The following is a 25,914-nucleotide window of genomic DNA, read 5'->3' on the forward strand; positions in this document are numbered from 1 at the left end:
GTTTGTGGGAGAAAGAAGGGGGCCGCACAGGCGTTTGGCGGGATACTGACTGCAAAAGAAAACAGAGACGACATTCCTTAATTGCCTTTTCAGTCATTAACGGGGTCCCACACCTCATGAAACATTAATTACACTGAGCGCCGCAGCGATAGGGACGCTTAATTAGAAATTATTCACTGCACGGAGAGGAGTGAAAGATAGTATTTCAGTGGCATGTCAATTGTCGGCGTGAGATCTAAAATAAGCGCAGCGGAAATGCGTGTCGACGCAGCGCTGATCTGCTTTCGTCCTGTTTGTCAGGTGAAGTGAGATCCCTCTTTACCTGATGGTAAGGGAAATAGCAGGCCTACTTCTCTGCACCGCTTCACACCTCTAGGGACTCCTCCAGGTCCTATACCTCCTGCGTACCTCATGAAGTATTTACACCGGCCTGCTCTTGTCGCCACATCCTGGAGGGAGTCGACACGGAGGATCTGCTGGTTGCTTGAACATCTGTGGCGGACTGATTTGTTGCTTTAGCTCCATTTCTTGCCTTCTCCTTCCCCCCACTTCCATTATTGATATGACACTAACACTAAATACCCTCAACGCTGTTGCCCTGTCCTTGTAGCGCCAACATTTTCCCGCCTCCTCCCGAAAATTCTCACACTCATAATCCCAGGTTAATTGATTTCTATTCGTGAAATGATGGCGATGATGTTTTTGAGTTTGGAGGCGTGTAGAGAACGCCGTGTTCCCTACAAAAAGATGCAGAATGATGTCACAAGGTTGTACCAAAGGCAGCAGGTTGGCCACATTCTTCAAGGAAATACACATAAGGTGTCAATAAGGACTGAATATGGGCAAGAGTCTGGCAATACGATACGTATCGCAATACGTATCATTCTAGTACGATGTGACCAAAGATTGTAACAGGGACAATTTAGACAATTAGACAATTTACAATTGGATGTCAATTTAAGGTGAAACACCAACAACCTTAGCAAAGTTTCCCTTTTGCAAAGGATCATACAGTTAACTGCAATGCAATGATCATAAGGGTGTAAATGGGAGAAAATCTTGTAGGCTATGTCTGAATCCCTTTCATAGTCTTTAACTACAAAGAAAGCGATATAGTGCAGGAATACTTAGATTTTTAAATCTGTTTGGACATTTCTTTTTAAACAAATATGACGTCATAGATTTCAAGAAGTGAAAACCTAATAAACACGAGCATTTTATGATGACTGTTTATGCATGCACTGTGTTCTGATGATAAAAAAAGGTTGATGGCTTATAAAAAAAAAAACATTTAAACCCATTTTTCTGCTCAAAAATTGTTCAAGCGCAATACATTTTGGTCTATATGTGCCAATATAATGAGAACTGGTGCACACTGGTTTTTCCGCAGAGAATTCTGGGAAATTTCTTGGGCACTCAAATTTGGAGTTGTAAATTCGGACAGCACTATATAGTGAATAGTGATGCAGTAATTGCCGTAGGATTCTGCTGTTTTCATGTTAAGAGGTACTATGCTGTAAACCGCAATGCAAACTGGGAGAAAGTCTGACAGTATTCTGCGCTTTGATGCTGTACTGTAAATTGCAAAGCAGTGTGGGCAAAGCAAAAAAGAAAGTTCCTGTGGTTTAAAGGAACTGACTGTAAACAACTGAGCATTATGGGAAAAAAAAGAAGTGCATGATTTTATTTGACTGCTCAAGATCATTCCGAAATGTTGTCTCTCAGCTAATTTGCGTCAGTTTGGCAGCTACAAACTCTATTTTGGTGGGTGTTTTTTTCTTTCCTGGAAACAGCAGAATGCATTATGGGACTGAAAAGTTTGAATGTGTTGGTGTTTGTCGCAAAAGTTATTGGTTTACATCCAGGCCTCAAAATTAAAATGCGTTTTCTTTGAAATTGTACTTTTTCAGGGTCCAAAGGCCTACCATACCCTACCAAATTACTTCACCAGATAGATTGATATAAATGTACCGTCTAGTGCTAGTGTATCTGTGTACACTAGTGTGATTACAATGGCAGTTGCTCACATCTTGGTGGTCAATACACATAAAAAAAAAAAAAACAGTGAGGAAGTGCACAACACTAAACGAATTGTCAGCAACTTAATTAAAATAATTTACAATATCTTACTGTTACAGTAAGCTGCACTATCAAAAATTACAGTATTTTACAGGCAGGACTGCTGTCAGTAAAATTTACAGTGAAAAGCTTATATTTAAATTGTATAAAATTCATTTTATTTAATATAAGTTGCTTTCACCAAAGCTCATTCCAAGTGCTTTTACTTTAGAAAAATATTTGAAAAAATAAAAATCAATATGTTTGGTTTTATAAAATGGAATATTTTCCAGGAAAAAAAACTAACAAACACCTAAATGAGCTTTAAACAAAGTTTTTTATTTTTATTTTATTTTTAACATTGGAGGTTTAAGTCTTAGTAACATCGCATGTGTTAATAAATACTGAAATCTGTCATCAAGTACTGTAAAAAGAAATAAAGATTTTCTACTTTTTCACTTTTTATTCTACTAGCTTTTTGTGTTAATCTACACTTAGTTGAAGTTTAGTGATACTTTTCTTTTTTCTTTTTTTTATGATACTTTTCACTGTGGTATTGTTTATTTGTAATCATAAGAACATCATATTTTAAAATACTGAATTTTATTAAAAAAAAAGTAGTAGCAGGAATTAAATTTGCATTAATTGATCTAATATTTTCATGTGAATTCTAAGCATTATTTTGAACATACAGCTTAACATCATAAACTGTAAAATGACAATCAGCTTTTATTTTGTTCTTTTTTCCAAAATATCCTAAGTCATAATACCAACATAAACGTAATGCCAACATAAACACAAATTCATTTTTGGCTGAATTTCCGGCATTTCAGTTTGGGAAAATTCAAAGATACATTTTTTCCCACAATATTCGGTGCCTGCTTTGTTGTGTCAGAGCTAAATTAAAAAAAATAAATGAGGAGCTCTTACCTGTTCTTCAAGTGCTGTATGCTCCCAAGGCACTGGAAGCGGCCATTAACCATGATAGCCATGCGGGTGCACAGCGCTTCACATTCTTCCATGCTAAAGAAGAAACATAAGAAATAACATTTTCACAACATAGCTTCTTTAGTTACCCTCCAATAAAAAAATTGAAACGCCTTTACTTGTCTGTTCAGCTGCTAGTTTGTGTACTGTCTAAGAAAAGACAGCTCATTTTTAGCCTTTTTTTAGCTAAACTTCTGACGATCGTGATCTAGATCAAAGTAAATCTTGAACAAAATAAAAAATTACCACGGTGGCCAACCAAAGATATCAATCTGACTAATAAGTGGCCTTTTGTAAAAGACAACAGACTACATTTTCAACCCACAAAAAATATTTTTATGAACGCAATGGATGCAGTTGATTTTTTGTTTCTATAGAAAAGCGCCTTTGGAGTTGTTTGACTTCTCTGTTGCAGTCAGTGTGTAGTAAGTCCTACACAAGAACTCTCTTGACCACAACAGACTGGGACAGTGGACGCCACACCAATCTGTCTGTCAATCTCACAGTCCAATCTTCCCTCTCTCACGAACAAGACTAAACACCTCCACCCGGGGTAGGATATCCATAGGTGTGAATGTGAGAGTGCGTGTGTGTGATCGTGGACATTCGACCTGTCCAGGGTGTCCCCTGCCTTTGCCCACAAGTGGCCAAGATAGGCTCTGGCAGCCCCGTGACCCCGAAAGGGCATAAACAGAAGAAGATGAATGAATGAACCCGGAGTAGCAGCACTCCATCCACCCAGTAAGCTAGTCCAATGATAATTAAGGCTGGATGTAGGCGTAAATAGACGAGACCTAGACCTCATGAAGGTGGGGCAGGGCTCCAGACTGCGAGCAATTGGTCGCATTTTGCGACCAAAATTTGAGAGTGTGCGACTGAATTTTACATCCAGTCGCACATGCGCGACCAGTAAATTTGCCTCCCTCACCCTACGTATTTTTTCATACTTTAAACGTGGAAGGGGCACGTCAATGATCAATGAAATGATCAATGAGACGCGAGCGCACACGCACGCAGGCAGACACACACACTCGCGCACATACTCATGAAACGCGAGCACGTACACTCTCGCATGATGCCTGTGTGTGAGGCGGCCACTGCGTGTCAGAAGAATAGGGAAAACCACTGTGAGTGGCTAAAATGCGTGGAGGGGGAGGGGCCTGGAGATAATCGAGCGCGCGTAAACATCTGTGGGAAGGAAACTGAGACAAATATCACAACCTGATATGTGCGTCTGAGCTATGAGCAAGCGAACTATTGATTCATTCTTCCGACCTGCGGCTGGTGTACCAGTGCCAGAGTGTACAGCAGGGGTCTCAAACTCGCGGCCCGCGGGCTATTTGCGGCCCCCAAGATGATATTTTGCGGTCCCCGCCTTAATATGAAGGTTTAATGTCACTGCAGCCCGCCAGTTTGTATGAATGACACTTTTTCATTGTCGTGCGCGGAGCTGACCAACCAATCACAGTGGGATATATGACTCTTGGGGGGCGTGACAATGACAGGGTTTGAAAGCAGGAAACCTGACTGCCCCCTCCCCGGACCACATTAAGGAGTTCCTTACTTTCCTTTAGAACGTATTTATTCGCTCGTGATTTTCTAAATCCATGCAGTCCGTGCTGAACTTTTCTCTGGGCCGCACAGAACCGGAGGAAGGTTTAGGTTTTGGTTACGGTAACGGCGGCGCATCAAATGGTTATGCACGGCCGTTACGGCAGCACACCGCTCCCGTCCCGCGGGTGTCGGGTCAGCTGAGGAGAATAAATGTCCCACACCTACATGCGTGACAGCTAACAGGGCTTGAACTTTAAACACGCTCGAGCAAAAACAACATTAGTTTTAGACTCACTGAAAATACGTGGGGAAAATGCAACGATAGACGTGTTTGAGATGAACCGGCACCTCGCGTGGATCATTGGGGAGACCAGGCGGGGGGGCTGTGAGATGAAAGCAAATCTGCAGCAAGACTGAAGGAGAACAGGAAATTGGAGTTGTCCTTAACATTCAATTTAGTTTTAATATTCTTCTCCCCCTTAGTATGATCTGTGTTATTATATATTTTATGATTATTTTAATGTTTTTTAATGTATGTAGCCTTTTTTAATGAATTGGTATTTTAAATTATTTTAATTAATCACTCCACTACAAAAACCATCAGGACACATGTCCCATAATGCATTGTTTTGTAGTCTGTAGGGCAGCTTTCAGGCAGTTCAGTTTCCAGCTGTGTCCGGGTAGGGTTTGCCCCTTGCTCCCACCCCTTTCTTGCGATATTTTTGTGATGATTGACAGTTGATGTTGGAGCAAAAACAAAAATATATGTCACACACCAGGTGATCTGCGCAGCGTTGAGTTCACCTGGGTGATCTCAAACACGCTTATTGTGCATCTTGGCTGCACCTATTTGGTGTCACAAAGATAAATTTCCATCCGTTTTCTTTACTTATTTGTACTGTCATGACAGCGATGCTTTTGTCAGTTTACCTTCTTGTTGCATCTTCAAAAGTGCAGAATAAAATGTGACACTGAATTTGCAGCACATTGTAATTTTTGCATCTATTATTAAAGTATTTATTAGTAATACAGTGGAAATCAGTAGATTTGGTTAGAATGTTGATTTACGGTATGCGCCCCTAAATTTTCTGGTTGTGCCCCTAAAATTTTCAGTTAGGGGCCACAGTGCTCCTAGTGAAAAAAGTTAGTCTGGAGCCCTGTGGGGCAAACAAAAAACTACTTGTGTTGCTTAGGGGGAGACATGACAGAAGGTAAAAGAGCCAAACATACTTTATCAAAAGCGGAAAAAAAAATCAAAGCAGGTTTCTTGTTCAGATAGATTTAAACTCAAAGTGACTCTAAAGCTACGTTCACACCTCCCTCGGATACGCGTGTCCAAGCGGTCACTTCCAATGACACGTCTATGTAAACGCACATACGCGCACACGTTTCGGGCTTCCTTGTTTGTAACTCTCACGTTCACGCATAGCTATGCATGTTTCCACAACCGTTTTTCGGGCTATGTGTACAAACCACATGGCCACTAAATGGGTTTTGCCAGTTAAACCAGGTTTTTTTTTTTTTTTTTAAAAACAGTTAAACCAGGGTTGACTAACCGGGGATTAAAGAGATTTGAAAGTGATGTGTGGATTTGGTTTACATAGTGAACACAGACACGGAAACGTGCCAGAGGACAAAGATAGACAAAGGCCACCCTCCTGATATGATGTTAATTAGTATCCCCAATTGCAAGGATGCTAGCAATGAACCATTTCCATATTGTGCCAAAATCGTAAGTCTTGCACCTCTTCGATAATTCCCACATAGTTGTCCAACATGAAGACAGGAGAAAAAGAAAAACACTGTTTCTCGAATGTGAACACCATGGGCTAAACACACGTTCAGGAAGCGCATTCTCAAACGCATCCAATGCCTGGTGTTTACGTATCTTAGCATGAGCTTTTGTACAGAATACCATGTGACTAGGTTTTTTTTATTTTGTAATCTACATAGTTTTCATTCCTGCAGCAAGTTGGAACTTTTTCAGGTCCAGATGCAACATGTGCAACATGAGAAATGACTTAATTAGGAATGCGAGTTTGTAAAACCTGGTCAATTGGATACCTGACAAAACATAACCACCTGGTCATGACACGGACAGTTGGATGCGGCTCCACCACATTGCCTCAGACAACAACAGAGGCTTTTGTTTTTTATGGGAAGAATAGATGAGGAGAGGAAAATAAACACCCAATTATGCATCGGAAATGGTCAAATAGGTGGATAAACCTGGACGATTGTGCAACAGATGGAAACACGACAGAGAGATAGAAAAAGAAAAATGTAGGTTTCCTTCAGAACGCTTGGTGTAATAAAGAGAAAAAGACTTCAGTGCTGATATTGACGCTTTCTCCTCTCAAAAAAGAAGAACAATAAATGCTGCAGTCAGTCGATACGCCCTCACGCTTCACGAAACTTCAGAGCAGCCGGCGTGTTTCTGGCAGCCGATATTAACTGCCACACTGGAAACAACACCTCTCAACAAAGTGGAGCAGCTGTCAATTATATTTTCCAAAAAATGTATGGCTCCCGCTCATTTGAGAGAGTCGGAATCAGACGGGATTTACCTGTGTGACGTGAGGACGACCGAACGGCCCTCTTTGATGACACTCAATATGCAGTCCCACAGGAAACGCCTAGCTTTAGGGTCCATCCCGGTGGTTGGCTCGTCCTGCAATAAAAGCAAAATGTTATGTCATATATTTTTAATTTATCTTCTAAACCCGTTATGTCCATTTTAGGGTCACAGGGCTGCCTGAGCCCATCCCGGCCACTCGTGGGCGAAGGCAGGGGAAACCCTGGACAGGTCGCCAGTCTGTCGCAGGGCTACAAATCAGACAACAACGCACCCACACAATCACATTCACACGTAGGGACAATTTAGAGTAACCAATGAAGCCGGAGTCCCCAGAGAAAACCCACACATGCACAGGGAGAACATGCAAACTCCACGCGGAAAGGTGTTCGGTTTCAGTGCTTTGTTTCAGGAGGCCATCGTGTTGGAGCCAGACATCGTCATCTACCAGTGGTTGGTCCAAGTGGATCTGGGTCACTGTTTCTATGGCAACCACTCTCGCCCGATCAGGAGCGAGCTTGTTAAAGGTCCACACCCCAACCACTTATAAGCATTGACTGTATATGTTAACAATAGTGGTGATCCCTTCCCCCCTTGCATTCCAAATAGGATCTACCGGATTTTCCGAACTATAGGTCAGATGGATTATAAGGCGAACTGTCAATAAATCATCTATTTTTGAACTTTTTTCCATATAGAAGGCGCAATAAGCATGGCAAGAGTCACAGATAAATCTGTCAGTCAGTTAGGCTATATTACCTGCCTTTACAGTAACTCTACAACTAGTTTGTAACATACTACACGTTAGGCGTGTTAGCATATTCACAACACCTGTAAGTCCCAACCTTGTTTGCAACACGTAAAAAAACAAACCAATACCGCTAAAACTAACGTCACTCTGACTACGCTAACTCCCATTATACGTTAGCCACGTTGGCAACCTTTTTTGCAACTCGTAAAAAAACCTGACTGGCATGTTAGCAGAGCGCCATGTATCTCTCATAATAGCTTCAATGTCATTAAGTCACAAACTCAATCCTGGTTGGTGATAGAAATGTTAACGCAGACCGACTCGGACCAATCACTGCTTCCTGATAACGTCTGCCTCCAAGGTGGCGGCGCCTGTTTTGCGAAAAAAGGGCGACTGAATTGACTTTATTTTGTAGGAGTCCGAAATAATCCATTTTCTATTGGTGATGTCGCACACAGGTTCAGAAGAACCAGTCAATCAAACGTCTTGCTTGATCGACTTATTTTTAGGCATCTGATTGGCCAGTTTATAACTTGAATAACTTGCACTACAGACAAAAATATTAGAAAAAAAAGAATTAGGATAATCAAGAACGTGTTAAAAAAAAAGGTATTAGAGCAAGAATGGTATTCTGACAAATAGAATGACTGAGTAATAGGTGTTTATTTCTAAACTTCTTGGAGCCAGTGGGTACTTCCTGTTAGGAACCCAAAGGGGGAGGGGTCACCTATTCCACTTCTCAGATGCAGTCAATAAGTTCCAACTAAACAAATCAATGAACCAACAATGAGAGGAGCATCTTAAAGTGCACACACTGTGCAAAGGGAATTACCCAGCACTCCCGTGTGCAGATAATGAGGACACATACTGAAGCGCAGGCCGAGGCGGCGCAGGCGGACGCTCGCAGCGCCGCTGCTGCTTCCCTTCTCCTCGGGGCTGGTCTGTTCACACACGATTAGAGAGTGACAGCCCTCAGTCTGACTGGTTTGCTTCCAGACTGGGTCCCTCACTTGTAAAATCCTGCAAATCCCATGGGGTATTACTTTCGCCAAGCCCAATGTGAGCTTGTGCAAACCGAGCTGCCTTCAGGCCGCCTGGGCGAGCACACAAAACCCAAACCGACAGAGGGAAGTGGAAAGAGATCCTGCTGCTTTAACAGCAACGTTAGCTTGGTTGAGACATTATAATTATTTTGTTCTTTTTTTTTTATAACAGAACCTAATATAAAATTCAGTAAATATTAATAAAATCATAAAACTTTCAGATTTCCCCCTATAGACTAGATTAGGAGGACACACATTTTTAAAGTTTTTCTGAAACTGACCTCCTAAAGTGTCTGTTTTTAAATATTGTTTCATACTCTAATGCACATCAAATGCATAAAAGCTGCAAATAACTGAGATAATGTAGTAAAATGGTTGGAGAATTGTTTCTATTTGCCTATAAAATCCCTTTTTTCTTTGGTGTTTATTGGTTTAACTGTGCTAACATGGTCTTCTGTGCTCTAGGGGCTTCCGTCTTTCCTGAAAAGTACACCTTTTTCCTTGTCCACAAGTAATGTGCCCGCGGTCCTGTGGGAAATTCAGGGGGGATTTGCGAGTTTGATCCACATCCTGTTTCCTCCGGTTCTTGTATGTCGCCTCGGCTTCCTGTACTCTGTCATCTCCCTGCATCTTGTGCGCTCACACAGAAAGTACAGGATGCCCAAAAGCACCAATAAGCAAAAAGTTTACTCCTAAATCCAGATAAATCCGCGGCATACGGCACTTCATGAGTCAGAGCGTCAAAATAAAGGCTCGTCTCACCAGGAAAATCACAGGGGGGCATCCGATCAGAGCCATCGCCGTGGAAAGTTTGCGCTTGTTCCCGCCGCTGTAAGTTCCCGCCGACTTATTGGCATATTTGACCAGCCCCAACTTCTGGATCCCCCACTCTGCCACCTTTAAAAGACAGGAAAAAAGAGAAGACAAAGTGAACATTATGGTGTCAGGAGGAGTGTTCATAAGAGCCCCAGCTCTGGCCTTATCTCATGATGGATGATATTTTGGCTGGGTTCTCCTGCGATTTCCAGCTTTGTGCTTTTCAAGGACGAGCGATGACAGCTGGGCTCACTGTTAGACCTTAATCACAGGCTGCTGGGGGACTTGACTGTTCTCCCAGCTATTTCAACTCTACCTTGTCAAACACAAGCCATTAGGAGCTCTGCTAAAGCGCAGGACACGTACGGGGGTAAGACTTACCGTGGGGGCCGCATCGCCGTCATGTAAACGCGGCGGCTTTTATTAGAGGAAATGCTAATCAGGTTGCAGATGGGTGTCAGGAAGGAGGACGTAGCGAGGTACGGCTGCAACCGTGAGGCATGCAGCTAAAAGCACTTTCAGACAGCTTAGAATTGGCAATCAGGGAAGCATCCGCGACAGTCTGACTGTTATTGATGGCAAATGTAGCGCCTCAGTCAATGTTGTTCCTCCAGCTGTTCTGTTTCGTCTTGAATAAAACATTTCTAACTGCGGATTTCTCTCGTTTAGAAATCCTTTTCATATTTTGTGATGCATTGGGGGGGAAGAAATAGGCAAAATAAATGTTAGGTTTAACACTTTACCACCAAAGATGTCGCAGGCAACAACTAAACACAACGCGTTCTTTGACATATCATGACTCGTTGATGCAATCAACGCAAATCAGTTGACTTTGAAATTTTTTGCTGCTTTTTATATCGACTTTGCACTGATATGCAACTCATTACGATCCTAAAGGCTGCTTTTTCCACTTCAGAAACTGCTAGAATTATGTTGATTGTGTAGACGGTTAAAGAGGTACGGTTGTCGAAGAAAGTAAAAACTGAAGCCAAGGCCTTATCGTACGGGTGCTGCGGGTTTTTGGGTGGTTCTGGGCTTGTGTGTGTGTGTGTGGGGGGGGGGGGGGTCGTACAGGTGAGCAGCCGCATCTCAAGGGGAGCAAAGGAGTAAGAATATCGTGAAGTATTTGTAAAGCTAATGTAAGTCACACACACCTATGGCGTACGGGTGACGCTGTTGTACGTTGTACTTATGCCATGGCTCCTTAGAGGTGGATACGAGCTGTCTACAGGCACTTAAAGAATACGTATAACCTGCACAGCCTGTACATGCGGCATTTAGAGGTGGTCAATAAGGAGCTAGTACTGACACCTTACATCAGCCTTACATCGTAAGTGCGAGGAACTTCAATTACCCTTACTTATACCATGGTCATGATGAATTCTCAAGTCTGGCTGCTGGGTGAGCATTAAAAAGTGATAACACACAGTGATCACCGCATGCCTAAAAAAAAAGTTCCGGTCACATAGCTTAAATGTTCTTTATCACTGCGCTGGCTTCTTCAAAACAAACTTTAACTTTAGAATTTTTAGAAAAAAATGATTTAAGACTGTGACAAAAAGAATATTTATTTCTTTTGTAAGTGACCATGGTATAAAAGTGTTAATGGGCAACGAATTGTGCATTATCAGAAATTAACACACTTCGCATCGGACAGTTCAGGCTTTCACGGCATGCCTTCAATTCTGATAATGCACACTTCACCTGCCATTAACCCTTACAAATACTTTGCGATGCACTTACCACACAAACACAACAATGGTACGTTCCATTTTAATGCCATCCCTTAAGGTGGCTATATGTGACTCAAGGGAACTTATTGACACACCAGTTCTCTCTTTAAGATGTGGCTTCTCCTGTCAACAACCCTCTACAGGCCCAGAAAATCCCAAAACCCACTGCACCCGTACAGATCAATGCCTGGAATTGTGCATGTGACCAACGCATTGTTAACGTAAAGTGTTGCATGACAGCACAAGACTGCTTTCCCCGCTTCGGAATCCACTGAAGGTACATTTATTGCATAAATGGTTGAAGAGCTGCGATAGTTGTAAGAATGTCAACACTGGAGCTAAAGCTTCTGTGTTAAAGGGTTAAAACGAAAAGAGATTTTTTTTTAGATCCAGGCATAGCTAGATGCTGTTCTTATGGCGGAAAGGAGCTTTCATGTTTTTTGCCCTTTTGCGCCCAGATACTTGGATCGCGAGACGAACGCAGCAGGGCGCTCCTCACTGCGGATGGTTTCGCTTTGTTATGAAAGCCGCCCAATAGAATCAAAGCTCTGGCATGGAAGTCTGAGGCCTGTGGTCACCGCCAGCCTCTCCTCCGTTTGATGTTGCTGCGGAAGCAGCAGCAAACAGTCGGAAAGGCGTGCAAAGAAGCCAAGGGCACGACAACACCGCCAGGGCTTGTAAATAATGTAGAACCAGAACATACAGCTGCTGCATCTCACCGCGACGACCATTTTTCTTCATGTGTGGCGTCTGCCGCCAGCCTTATCTATCACTTTGACTCGGGTTCATGTTTGCGCCACACTGGGGTGTGAAGGGATTTACTTCTCTTTCTTTTTAATATTTCAATACCTAAATCATTTTGAAATATTAATACTTGAATAGATTTTTCTAAGCATTTTAGGCGCAATGCAAACGGCTACAATGGGCTGGAGTTAATGGGATAATCATGCTATCATCAACATAGTTGTTAACATATTATTAACATAAATAATAGCATGTTAGCATATTATTAAAGTATTAGTTAACATGTTAACATGTCTTTAAAACATATAAACATGTTTTTAACATATTAACAATTAATATAATTACTATTATAATTAACACTAATTAACATGTTGACATATTAATAACAATACTTTTTAACATGTTATGAACAGTTATTAACACGTATATAAATATATATTACACATATCATATATTATGAACCAGCAAATAACATTTTACATGAATACACACGTAAAAGATCAATATTTTACATGTTTGTTTATATTTGAAATATAAATATCTGTGTGTTTATTTTGTTTTTCTCTCTGTACTGAACAATATTTGATTTTTTTAAAGTGTACATTGACCTTGAGAAATAAATATAAATAAAAAGAAATATTGCTTTATACTAAACAAGAAATGTTACAGATTTTTCAAGAATAACTTATTTCAGCTCCAAATCCCTAAAATTTAAACAACATTTGACGCTGTTATTAACTTAATGCCATTTTCCCTTTAATTGATTAATTTTTGGAATGACTTGTTAGCCAGATTCACACAAAAATATTAAAACTAAAATTTAAAGAAGAAGTCTGAGATCCTGCAGAAGTTTACCATGGCAACCTCCTCTTCTGGTACTCCTCTGAGGCGGGCGTACAACTCCAGATGCTCCCGTCCGTTCAGCAGGTCGTTGATGGCGTCGAACTGAGGACAATAGCCCATGTTTTGGTGAACGTCACCCATTTGGGTCCGGATGCTAAAATAGAGACAACAGTCCGAATTAATATTCGCGACAACCCATCTAGTTACGCCTCCGAAGCTACATTTTGTACATGTTAAGTGTTTTACAGGAAGATGTGGTTATAACTGACAAATATTCAGCTTCACAAGAATCAGCTGACTGGTGAAAGCCTCCCCGCCGCCTCCTCCTCCTCCTCAATCTTTGATATGTCTTCACACCAGCAGAAAATACCCAGACCTGTCCAAAAAAACCTACTACTGAAGCCCAAACCCTTAAAGGAAAGCATCAACCATTTGCAAACCCAAATCAGAGTCTGCTGTGACGACATGTCAAACCAATCAATTGCCTCCTCTAGAGCCACCAGGGTGCGTCACACCACAAATGCACATGCACTTTTAAAGAAATTCTTTTTTGAATCCACTAAAAGAAACTGCAATTTTGATGCATTTAAAGACCTACTTTGATGCAAATCGTGTTTTTAACATGGCATTTTTCTCATAATGGAGAACAAATTTAAGTAATTTAAGCTTAAAACAGCATTTTTGAGTGTTTATTTATTCCAATCATTTTGAATCAAGAGTATTAAAAAAAAAAAGTTTGAAAAGGAGCTTATTTGTGTTGTAGAAAAAAAAAAAGAGATGATTAGAGTGGGTATTTCAGATGAAAAATGGTTATGTTTTTACTAGGGTAAAGGTTTACAATAGGTGGCGATAATGGCCTTTAAATTAATATTGACTATAACATTTAAAAAAAACAATAAGTCTGCTTTTGCCAAAGAACAGCTCTCCTGTACTAGTGTAAAAAATTATTGTGTTTTGAAGTGTTAAAAACAATTATTTTCAAATGTTCAACAGCAAAGCGTTTTATTTTGCAAAGGAAGCTGCACAGTAACTGCCTTTTTTTTTTTAAAGTTGAAATCGACTTTGTTGAAAGGACCAAAAGCAGTGGGAGGCAGCTTGGTGGCTTCTCTGTTTGGCATTAAAAACAATTTTATATAATCCGCATATCAGCACCTGTGAGGCTTGCACCTTTAAAGGCTTATGCAGTGTGGGACCTCACAAAAATCTAAAGAGAAAACTCCAAAGTCCATACGGTCTTTGAACTAAAAGCTAACCTAAATTTCCCCCCCTCTAAAGATGGAAAAATGTCCAAAACTTGTACTTTTGCAAAAACAAAATGGAGACGGATTGTTTCTACTAACCACAACCATTAAGTATTTACCTGTGGTTTCTAAAGTTGTATAGAGGTGGATGGAAAAAACAATAAATGACCATTTAAATATAGGGCAAAAACACTCTTTTTTTTGCCCTCAATTCAGTTTGGTTTTAATTTGCAAATAATTATCTGTTTATAAAAAACAATCAACAAGTGTTAGACACCAGTTCTTGCCTATATGCCATATTTCTAGATTTAAGTAAACGTTTTTGACGCTGAAAATCATGAAATTATTCTGTTTGAAATAACATATTTCAACTTTTCATCAGGTGCAACTCATTGGATAAAATCCTGTTTAGAATTAAGGTAGCAACTTGTTTGCATTACGAATGTCAAATCAACTCCTGCGGATGTTCCTGTTGGTGTACCTCAGGGCTCAATACTTGTGCTTCTAATATTTTCTCATCCATCCATCTTCCTCCACTTATCCGGAACCGGGTCGGGGGGGGGGGCAGCAGACTGAGCAGAGATGCCCAGACTTCCCTCGCCCCAGCCACTTCCTCCAGCCCCTCTGGGGGGACCCCAAAGCGTTCCCAGGCCAGCCGAGAGATGTAGTCTCTCCAGCGTGTCCTGGGTCTTCCCCGGGGCCTCCGCCCTAATATTTTCTATGTACATTAATGATCTCCCAAACTCATAAGGTAATGTTCAATTTCAAATGTACGCCGATGATGCTGTCATTTTAGCCTGTGCAAAACGTATTCAAGAAGCAGCATCTGTTCTCAGTGCAGCCATTATTCCTGTAAATGAGTGATTTTACAGTTCTTGGCTACACCTTAATGCAACCAAAACTGTTGTATGATGTTCACAAATAAATAATAAGACATGAAGCAATCAGGCGTGACCGGTAAGAGCCAAAAAATGCATAAGCGGAAGTAGATGCACAAGGCACATGCAGGGTACTGTTTGGATAGCAACAGACATTACCAAACAAAATCAAGAAATTAGCTGTTTTTAAAAATTTTAGAATTGAAAGCAGGATTTTTAAAATCCTGCTTTCTTCTATCACAGTCTTTGCTTTGGTAGTTAAGTTCATTGGAGAGGTGGCTAAATAGTACAAGTACAAGTTTAAGTACCACATGAGAACAAGTAAGCTAACAATTTTGCTAAATGAGTCAGAACTCACCAAGAACTTAAATTCTGTTTCTTTTGTTTTCTTTTTTTTAAGGAAGGTACTGATGTAGTTCCCTGAAGACCCACACCAGCGAAAATTGTGTTTTGGGTGTTTTTAACATTACACTCCATTCTGATGCATCTACTGGCAGACCAATAGATTCGTGTAGGTTTCCCTCGCCTGAGCTGTAATCTGGCTAAAAACTGGACGCCTGGAAAACTCTGATATTGCTCGCCATTTTTGTTGCACCGCTAATGTTAGCTTGGGGTTGTGAGGGGCCGTAAGCTAGTGGGAGAGCGTCTAAAAAGAAGGATGTCGGGAAACAGTCTCGCCCACAACTCAGAGGTGAATGTCTAACAAACTACTGGAGCTCTGCAGTAACTATGTCCTAGAAAACAAATTTTGGAGATTTGGGCTAAAAACGTCATCGAAATGATTAAAAAACACTGGGGATGCTTTGAAAATAGATCAAAAGATGACGGGAGTGGGACTTTCAGGTTAAGCGAAAAAAAATTTAGCTTTAATATTCCAACAACAATGGAAACCTAGACAATTGGTTAACGTAAACCCAATGCCAAAGCCCCTGCAGTGAGCATACTAGCATTTTTCTTACAATATAAGGGAGTTTAGCACCAGGTGGTGAAAAAATCTTCAATACAGACATCAACAGTGTCTCCTGAGGAGCCTAAAATTACAGATAAGAGAGACAATTGACAGGATGGCGGAAACATCTATTTAAGTCAACATGCTTTTTCTCTCTTCTGCCCATCATTTTTCTCGTCAGGAGCGGGAGAAAACCACAAAAAAATGGAGACAGAAGAGTGGGTGTCGCCATGCAACATCTGTTTCTCTCTCTTTTCAGTGGTTCCCCCCCTAAAGGTCCCTGGGATTTGTCTTTGATCACTCTCTCTCACATTAATCAGCATTAACAGCGCTGTGTAAGGCACTCATTCTGCACAGTTCTCCGTCTTTGCTGAACACAAAAGTCAATTACCAGATGTAAAAATGAACAACTAAAAGCGGCCGCTGTGACAATTGGAGCTCTCCAACCAGGCTCGCGTGTGATGCCTGGGAGAGACGCACGCTGAGGCAAAAGGAGCACAGTTGTTTGTTACTAAAAATAAGAACCAGCTAGCTGACTTTGTGCTGTGTGCTGCAGACAAAGTGTGTTTTTTTTCCCCCTGCCATGTGTAACCACTCCGTATTGCTGATTTTGTAAGGCTGGAGCAATGAAAAAGAGGGGGGGGGGGGGGACAAACCCAGGTACGGGGTGAGAAAGTCAAAAGGAATGGAATATGTGCAAGAGAGAGCAGAGTCTTCAGCTCTGCCCGGAATATCAAGGAGATGAGACGCGAGAACACCAAAGGGAGATGGGGAGAGCAGCTAGCTAAGAAAAACAAAGATCGAGTGCAGGAGCTGCAGAACAGAAAGCAGTGTGACAGAGAACAGAGTGCTGCTATAAAGGAAACACCGCCGCTCAATCCCCATCTGATCACCTACCCTGGGTGGTAAATTATGATGAGTTACTTGGCGCACTAGTGGGAGTTAACACCTCACCTGTATCCATTTAGAAAGGCCTCTCCGCTAGAGACTGGGATGTCTCCTGTCAGCATCTTGAACGTGGTAGTTTTCCCAGCTCCGTTTATCCCCAGCAAGCCGAAGCACTTGTGGGAAACAGGGAAGCATCCGTTAGGAAGATAGCATTTTGTTGTCGACGGGCTCACTGGATAGCAATTGTACCTTCCACTCGTTTTGGCTTTTTTATTGTCTGATAGATAAAAACAGTCGAAGTATGTTACCCTACAAATGGATCCTGCTGTGACTATCAGGGCACATCTCCTATACTAGCGGTGGTGTTGCATACATCCGTTTGGGTACTCTATGTTTTTGGGTTGTCTGGGCCCATAGAGCAACCAGTTCAAGGTGCATCATTATCACAAGTGTGACTTGCAGTACCCTAAAAGCTGGTAAGTGTTGTGAAGTGAGGTCCTCGTCTGGATTCCTGACAACTGACTCTCTGATCGTCCAGGGGCTCGGTTCACTTGCTCCCTCATTAAGCCCTCTGCGAGGAACCTCGAAGTAACTCTAGACCCACATTGGGATTGACTCACATTGGGTCACTTGTTGGTTCTTGTTTCTATATTTTAAAAACATTGCCAAAATGAATTGCAGATGCTCATCCCTGCTTTTATTTTTTTCGGCTTGTCGCTCACATCATTCATGTAGAGAAAAACATGTATGAATATTATTGCTCTTCCATGAAATATTATGAAACCATGAAATATCGAAGTCGTAGACCATGATACTTTATGCAGGCCACCTGTGTGACCCACACAGGTTTGCTCATTTTTCGGACGTAGGCAGCCGGTATAAGGGCAGTTATGATTGCACCAATAAACACATATCAACATGCAACCTTTTTGTATAGAAAACAACTACAAGTAATTTCTTCAAATGTACAATTACTTTTGGTACTATATTGTATACTGCTATTATTTTTTTTTAAAATATTTTCATGATTTTTTCCCCCCAATTGGAAATAAATGGTAGCAAGATCTGTAAAGGTCTCTATCACCTGATTGGTGAAACCAAAACAAAAATCTCTGTTTCCTTCTTTTCATGGAAACAAACGGAGACCTACACAGGCTCCACCTACTCTTCTATTAGAAATGCCTCCTTTCCACTGAGTGGTATGGTCCGATCCGGTATTTTGAGCTTTTCCGTTATAAAATGGGCCCATTAGGCCAACCCCAAACTATACCAATGGGTACCCGTTGGATAAGGTCCATAGAAAATTGGGACAGACGGGTTAGGGTAGAGTTACTGTTGAAACCCTTTGATTAGCTAACCATCATATGTCAAAAGAAAGTGCAATCTTCTCTCAAACAACATCAAGTTTTAAAGGGGAAACACTCACCTGGATTGCTGGACCATTCTAAACTGGACCGGACCAGCTCAATGGGAAATAAGCCTTGATGTAGCTCAAAAAGTGCTAGTTAATGTTCTTTGACATCCAGCATTTATCAAACTATTCTAACTCTTCAACAAATCACGCAGTTGGCATTATTCTGAAGCTGATATGCAACACTTTACAGTAGTGAGATGTTTACGCAATCAATGTAAACCAACTCATTTGGAAATGGAAAAAAAAGCTCTGCACCATTAGCCACATCGGTGGAATTGGGCAAACGGTAAAATAGTTGGCTTAGGGTTAAGACCAGCAACATCGCCCTTATTAAAGGGTTGAGCAATATTTACCAAATTTCATCTTTGTACCAATCAATTGGCAACATTCCTTAGAGTTTTTATTTTTTATTTTATTTTTAAAAAGCACAATCCAAACTTTTTAACAGTTCAACCTAATTTCGCTATATTTGAAACGATGGTTCCGGTGATGAATGAGTTCAATAAGCGTCATCGCTATTGGTCAATAGGTGGGGCGGCAACTAGTTTCATGACTTTTAGCAAGCACAGTACACCTTTAATAGCTGATCAAAGCATTTTCTATGAAGCATTCACTGTTCTACTTAGCATTCATAATTAACTACATGTATGGACATTATAAATATTTACTCATTGGATGTTAATGACCCTATTATTTCAAAAAGAAACAACTGATATTGAGTACACAAACAAAAGATGTCGACTAAATCAACAATGAGGCCTAGATACTGTACACTCCTCTTCCTACAAACAGCATTCTTTTGTTTTCTTTTTAGCATTGCTGATTTGACAACTTCCAGAAGGCAGGAGGTCGTCTCTGCACATCCTGGTGGTCATGTGACCCCGCCGTAGCAGCTCCGCCATCAATATTTGATTCCTGTCGCTCATTGAAGCCCGCTGGTTTGTGACCTGCCTTTGTGAATGCACAGAGGAAGGCTAAGCTGGATGTAAATAATGCATGGGAATGCAGTGTGTGATCAGCCGAGCGCCCTGAATCACAATATTCCACTGGCATTTACATTGGGCTCCGAGTAAACACGGGCAGGAGAGATGGATACCCAAAAAAAAGCTGCAAAGCACGAATGCCTGTCAGCTTTACAGATTAGGCTTCAATCAGCCTCGGCGTTGCGGTGCGTCTATGAGTGTGTGCGATCGCGCAGAATGCGTGTGTAGTGTGAAATCGTGAGAAGATTTGCGTACTTTTTCGATAGTTTGTTCCCCAGTTTCCAGATTAAAAGAGAGCAAACTAAAATGTGTTTACATGCTTCTGTGTCTCTGCACTTGGCTGCGTTTGGGTTTTGAGCACACATTGACATTTGTTGAAGGTTTTAGCTCGTCTTGTCTTCGCTGTTTAAAAGACGACCCGGGAAGGAAAAAAAGCCTTTTTTCTCTCGACTCGTTCATCTGCGGTGTTTATGCGCTGGTAAGATTTCTGACAAACTCCAAAGCCGACTGTTAGCTCTGAGTAAAACAAAAGAAAGAGGGGGAAAAAAAACAAAAAACAAGTCAGCATCTGGCTCACCTCTGCGGCAGGTACGCCCACACACAGCCGGTACACAGCCGGGGTGCTCTTCCGGGGGTAAACCTGCAGCGACGACACAATAAAATGAATCAACCCACCAACCAGAGAGAAGGCGGGGAGACGGCGAGGGAGAGAGCGGGAAAAAGCAGCAGGGAGGAGGGGAGAGGAAGGAAGCAGGTGGCAAAAAAAAAAAAAAAAGAGGAAGGGGCGAGGTGGCGTAAGTGGAGGAAACAAATTTGATCAAGAACGGATAATTTGCCACTTTTACAGAGAGCCAGATGGGGGGGGGGAGTGGGGGGAGGGCAGTTAGTGAACCCAGAAAGTCGTTAAAATTCAAATTTTGTGAGAGCTGTCGGGCCGTTTATGAGGTAAACAGTCTCATCGTTGAGCCCTTTTAACTGGTTTGAACGTTTTCTGCTAAGTTTCCATTTATTTATTCAGTTGATGGCCTTTTAAAGCGAAAGATTAAAAAAATAGACCAAAATTATTTTTGTGATCCCATATTAAAAGGTCCATCATTATTTAAGGGTGTAGTTTCTTTTTTTAGGGGCTAAACCTCAATTTAAAAAAAATAAATAAAAAAAACAGGAGGAAAATCAGAGAGAATTCCCTACAAAACCCAGTAAAGGATGCAAATTCTGCTAAAAACCTCCACTTGTCATGAATGAGAACAGAGGCTAATTATGGTGTAAAACATCTGTCAGAATGAAATGTATGCTCATAAATAAAGTAGTGCACACTGAAAAACAAAAACATTTAGTTTTACGTTTGACATCCCTGTTTTAAATATGACTTTTCCTTTTTTTTGTTTTTCTTAAAATACAACTATTATGGGGTGTTTTCTGTAAAGTTATACAGTCAAATATTTAGTTATGAAGCTTATATGTTTAGTTTAGAAAATAAATATCTACGTCAGATTTCAGTATTTAATTCGCAAACTAAATGTTTGTCGTTTTTTAAAGTAAATATTCAGTTTACAAGCTGATCATATAGTTTGTAAACTACAAATATATTTGTTAAAAAAGTAACTTTAAATACAATACTTAGCAAACACATGAACTAAAAGGTGAAAATATGCATTTGAAAATAACGAAACCGTTTTTTTCTCCTAAAATAGGGGAAATAACCAAAAATATTGGCGTTAATATTTTTGAGTGTGTCACATTACAAACAACACCACATATGTTGTACTGCAGGGGTGTCAAACTCATTTTCACCGAGGGCCACATCAGTGTAGTCAGTGGTTGTCCTGAAAGGGCCAGATATAACTTGCATGCATGTAACTTAATGTAATGAAAAATAAACGTAACCGCTCCTAATGTTAAATAACTCATTATTTTTTAATAGAACTTTTTAAAGTGACAATTACAGTTGCATAGAAAACATATGTTTGTTTGTTACTCTAGCAGAAATCCTTTAAAATTTGATTTTAACAGGTTAGGTTACAGTGTTTAAGTCCTAACCTATAGTTGCCCAATCTGAGATTTCAAGTCCAATTCCCCCTAATTATGAATAAATACACACCAATTTTTATTTTAAGAAATTAAAAACTTTTCTGCTCTCGCGGGCCACAGAAAATGACATGGTGGGCCACATTTGACCCGCAGGCCTTGAGTCTGACACATGTGCTGTACTGGATACAGAATTTGCTTGTCTTGAATCCAATTTATCTTTCATTTTAGACAGTTTTTTCTTTGTTTTTAACCCTTGTGCTATCTTAGATGACCCCACCCTTACATTGACGTGTTCTCCCTACCATGACAAAGGTGGATAAAGGTGGAAAGATTTCATGTAATCCGTGGACACCAGTGAAGATCACAAATCATTGAAGAAAAAAGGTTCAGAGCACTGTCTAGTGGGTCTAGATGACCCAACTCCCAATGGTAAAGTGCCTAGGACAGCACAAGGGTTAAATAAATGCCTGTTACCCCACCTCATGTTTATGACACCAATTTAACATATAAAATTTCGTATTCGGGACACCGAAAAGTCTAATTAAAATAAAACCTTTACTATTTAACAGCTTTGATTTAACTGTTTTTAACTTGATTAAGCTCAAATCCAATACAGGTCAATAAAACTGAAGGCCCACAGCTTTACTGGAGAACTCCTACAAAATAAAAGCTATTCCAAGCTAATAAATATTCAATTTGGAAATCTGACATTATGTGACCAGACAAGTTTTTTTTCAACAAACTTAAAACTTTAATTTATCTGTTTTTGATCAAGTAGGCAGCCTCGAAACACCACTACTGTCAAAGTTGTGGAACGATCTCCCCCTTTATTTAATTATTTTTTTGGAAGATTCCAATATTCACATCACATTTATTCATTTATTTGTTTATTTGTTAATTTATTCATTTAAATTAACAAAAAAAACTAAAGTAAAAATAAAACTAAAGTTGGCTGTAAAAGAAATAAAACATTTTCCTAAAAATGTGTTTCTTTATTATTTCACCATTACGTCGAAAGAAGCCCTTGTGGGTAAATCATCGTCCCAGTTTCCAGGACTAATTCTAATGGAAATTAAATAGCAAAAACAAAATAATTCAAGGCAGAAAAAAACAAAAACATTAACGCTTGCGGTCTTTTAGCCTGAAGGGTGAAGGTGGAGCTCGTTTCCTGTTCGTTCAAACTCAAATAGTCATTAGAGCCTTTTATTTTATTTTTTTTAATTATACTTCCTCTGGTATTTTAATGACTGCTTTGATTACACCTCAACACAGGTACTGGACTGTTTGAGGAAACAAAAAAGAATGGGAGGAGCGGGAATCTGACACATGACTGATGAGCTGTCAATCGCTCCAGAGGCGCGCCTGGATTTATGACAGCTTTCAGCCCCGCGGCACACGGCCGCCGATGCCGCGCGCTCATTGATCAATTTGTTATCTGCTCTCCAAATGGATGGGCCGCAGCTGTTGTGGGAGTCAATGGGGGCACCGCATGAAGAATCCCGATGCCTCCTGCCAACGGGCAGCAGTCCTGCTCTGCAAGGACCAGATTGTGTTTGCATTTCTTCTTTCTTTGAGTGAAAAATTTCACTCACAAACTCCCCAAAGTTTGCATGCACTTATTCATGTCGCCAAATGAATTTCTGACATCGTTTACAGCCCCCCCAAAAAAAGACAAAAAAATGACATCACAGTGGGTGATGACAAAAGTGTGAAATGTGGCCCAAAATATGGGAAATTTGGGAAAATGATTTTAGCCATTTTTAGGAAATTTCAAACACACACCACCAGGTTAGGTCTATGAACCTAATCATAGTTTTGTTGACCTTTGAACTTAAGACGAGACTGCCATCTTGAATTTAACAGAAAAAAAAAAGAAAGAAAAATCACATTTTATACCAGCTAAAACTGCTTCAAACGATTGCCTCCTGACTCCTTGAGCGCCATTGTGATGTGAAGCTAATTAAGATTTTCGGTTTTTGACAGCAACAAGCTCGCACAAGTGACATTTTCCGTTTTTTTTTACCAGAAAAAGGAAAAAAAATTTGTATACATGAATCCCTGGATCAAGCTGAATGAAACGTTATGACAAATGATATAAACATATTTGGAATGCGGCTGTAGTAAGGAAAAAAAAAACGTCGCCAAGGAAATCCAGAAATTTACTTTTGCCCACTCTTTTAAAAATTACACAGACCCATTTGTCACTCCCAGGTGACCAAAAATTGAAATGGTTGCTATGGAAATGAAATAACAGAAAAGCCACCATTTTGAATTTATCGTGCAGCGGTTGCTAGCCAGAGGGGTGAGTGAGGGGCAGGATAGCCAATCAGCCGGTGAGGGCCGGTCTAAGTTTGTGTCTTTGTGCAGTGGGGAAAGTTTTTATCTAAAGTTTGGTTGAAAACTTTTGGAGCAACCTCACCGGGCGGAATGATCCGCGTTAGCCGGCAGAGCTCGGCTCGACAATTAGTGCGGAGCGCGACTGTGTGAGTGAGCGATAAGTGAAAGATTAAGGATGGCGAGACTCAGAGGAGCGAAAGGAAGAAACACGCAGCTGTTAGATCATCCGACTGGCGGCGTTGGAAGGTTGCAGGAGCAGGTTGCCGCCGTGACACCTCCTGCTGCCACCCTGCCCACAGGGGAGGGGAACATCTGCAGATCCCCCCCACTGCTATGAAGGGTTTGGGAAGTCGCTGTTCAAATGCAGTCCTGCGCAGTTTCTGCTGCCATTTTTTTTCTTTTTTGGCGTTCCAATTCATCCAGCATGGAGCAATGAATGCTGGGTAACAATGTAAACAATAGTTTAAGCGTCTAAAGACAATGACTGCATAAGGAAACATCCAAAATGTTTGATCCTGAGGGCTGCAAAAAGCTCTAAAAAGCAAAAACACAGGAAATGCAGTTGTGTTGTTTATATTTCTCGATATGAACTTTATGTATATAGATTAAGTCTTTATTTTCTGTCTCTATGTCCGTGCTGTCCTGTTAATGTACATTGCTCCTTTTTAATGTGGAGGTCAGGAGATCAGAGAGGAAAAAATGTTGCCTTTTTTAATTCTGTTTTATAATTTCTTATTTAATCAAAAATTATACTAATCTGATCTATAGAAGTTTTTCATTAAATTGATATGATTAGATTGCACTATGTAACTAAAAGATGTTTTACATAAAATAGAATAAGATAAGATAAAAAAAGAATCTAAAGAAGTTTTTTGTTAGATTGGACTAATCTGATTCAAAGAAGTTTTTTTAGGATGTTTTATGTAAATTAATTTGATTGGATTTAACCGATCTAATTTAACCTTTTTTTCTTAGCTTTGATAGGATTAAAGGAGTACAATCTAAAGAATGTTTTTATTTACCTTTTTTATTTTAGATTGCACTAATCTGTTTCAAAGAAAGGTTTTTGGCATTAGACAAACCTAATGTAAACAAGATTTGATGTAAATCATTTATATTAGATTGGATTCATATAATATAAACACTTTTTTTGAATATATTAGAATTATATAATTTAAAGAATTTTATTAAATTATGTTAAGTAAATTTAATTTAAAGATGCTTGTTTTAGATTCTCCATGTTATATTTATATGAGATTAGAAAATTTAAAACAAACCTTTTTAGATTGTATCATAATTGTTGTATCTAACCCCTTTAGCCTAATCTCATCTATGTTTCTTTTTAGATTATATAGATGATATCACATTATATTTGACTAATCCAGTGCAGTATAATAAAAAAGTAATTATCTAGATTAGACTACATCCGTCTTTTTCCTCTAATTTAATTAAAAAAACATTTTTAGATTATAGTAGATTAATTTAATTAGTAACTAATCCAATCTAATCTCCTGCTCTATAGACGCAGAGCGCCGTACCTTTGTGAGGTCACAGATCCTCAGCACGTCGTTGTTAGCTCGGCCCTCGTGCACCCGCTGGCGTTCCCGGGCAACATCAACATCCTCCTTCTCCTCCGATTGGACCTTTGGCAGAGAGAGCCTGGCAGAGAGAGAGAGAGAGAGAGAGACCTTCATTAAAAATGAACCTAAACTAACTTGAAGAATTATCTCAGTCAAAGTTTAAGCTGAGTGAGACGTTCTCAGCAATTTTCATAAATAGAAGAAGCTACAAGCACTAGTTTCCATGGCAACCTTAATCTTAGACTAAAACAAACAAAAAGAAAAAGGAAGAAAATCTGTGAGTTTTGACCATACGTGATGAAAATGAAGCAGAAGCCTCTGGTGAAATCTGAGGCAATTTAAGAAACAGTGAACATAATTTTCACGGCTTTCCTTGAGGTGTTCTGGATATTTTCTGTTTCCTCAGATGTTCTGGGCAGCAGGGGGAGTAAAGACGTCGTAAACGTCTTGTTTGCTTTTTGCGTACAGCCTGATTTTAGGTTTTAATAAGTTCTGCCTGCAGCTCTGTC

At 40.2% G+C, this 25,914-nt stretch overlaps 1 protein-coding gene across 1 annotated transcript in view; it reads right to left on the bottom strand.

Annotated features, from left to right (window-relative positions):
- The window catches only part of LOC101164844 (ATP-binding cassette sub-family A member 1-like), a 208,539-nt gene that overhangs the window by 24,751 nt on the left and 157,874 nt on the right, over positions 1-25,914 (bottom strand). The window contains exons 40-46 of the mRNA XM_023965796.1: positions 25,364-25,484; positions 20,035-20,097; positions 17,127-17,233; positions 13,117-13,258; positions 9,731-9,865; positions 7,167-7,270; positions 2,989-3,081 (exon numbers count right to left, since the gene is read on the bottom strand). Coding sequence (XP_023821564.1) covers positions 2,989-3,081; positions 7,167-7,270; positions 9,731-9,865; positions 13,117-13,258; positions 17,127-17,233; positions 20,035-20,097; positions 25,364-25,484 — 765 coding nt within the window. The remainder of the gene's footprint in view (positions 1-2,988; positions 3,082-7,166; positions 7,271-9,730; positions 9,866-13,116; positions 13,259-17,126; positions 17,234-20,034; positions 20,098-25,363; positions 25,485-25,914) is intronic.

Source organism: Oryzias latipes, chromosome 18, assembly GCF_002234675.1.
Source record: "Oryzias latipes chromosome 18, ASM223467v1".
NCBI lineage: Eukaryota > Metazoa > Chordata > Actinopteri > Beloniformes > Adrianichthyidae > Oryzias > Oryzias latipes.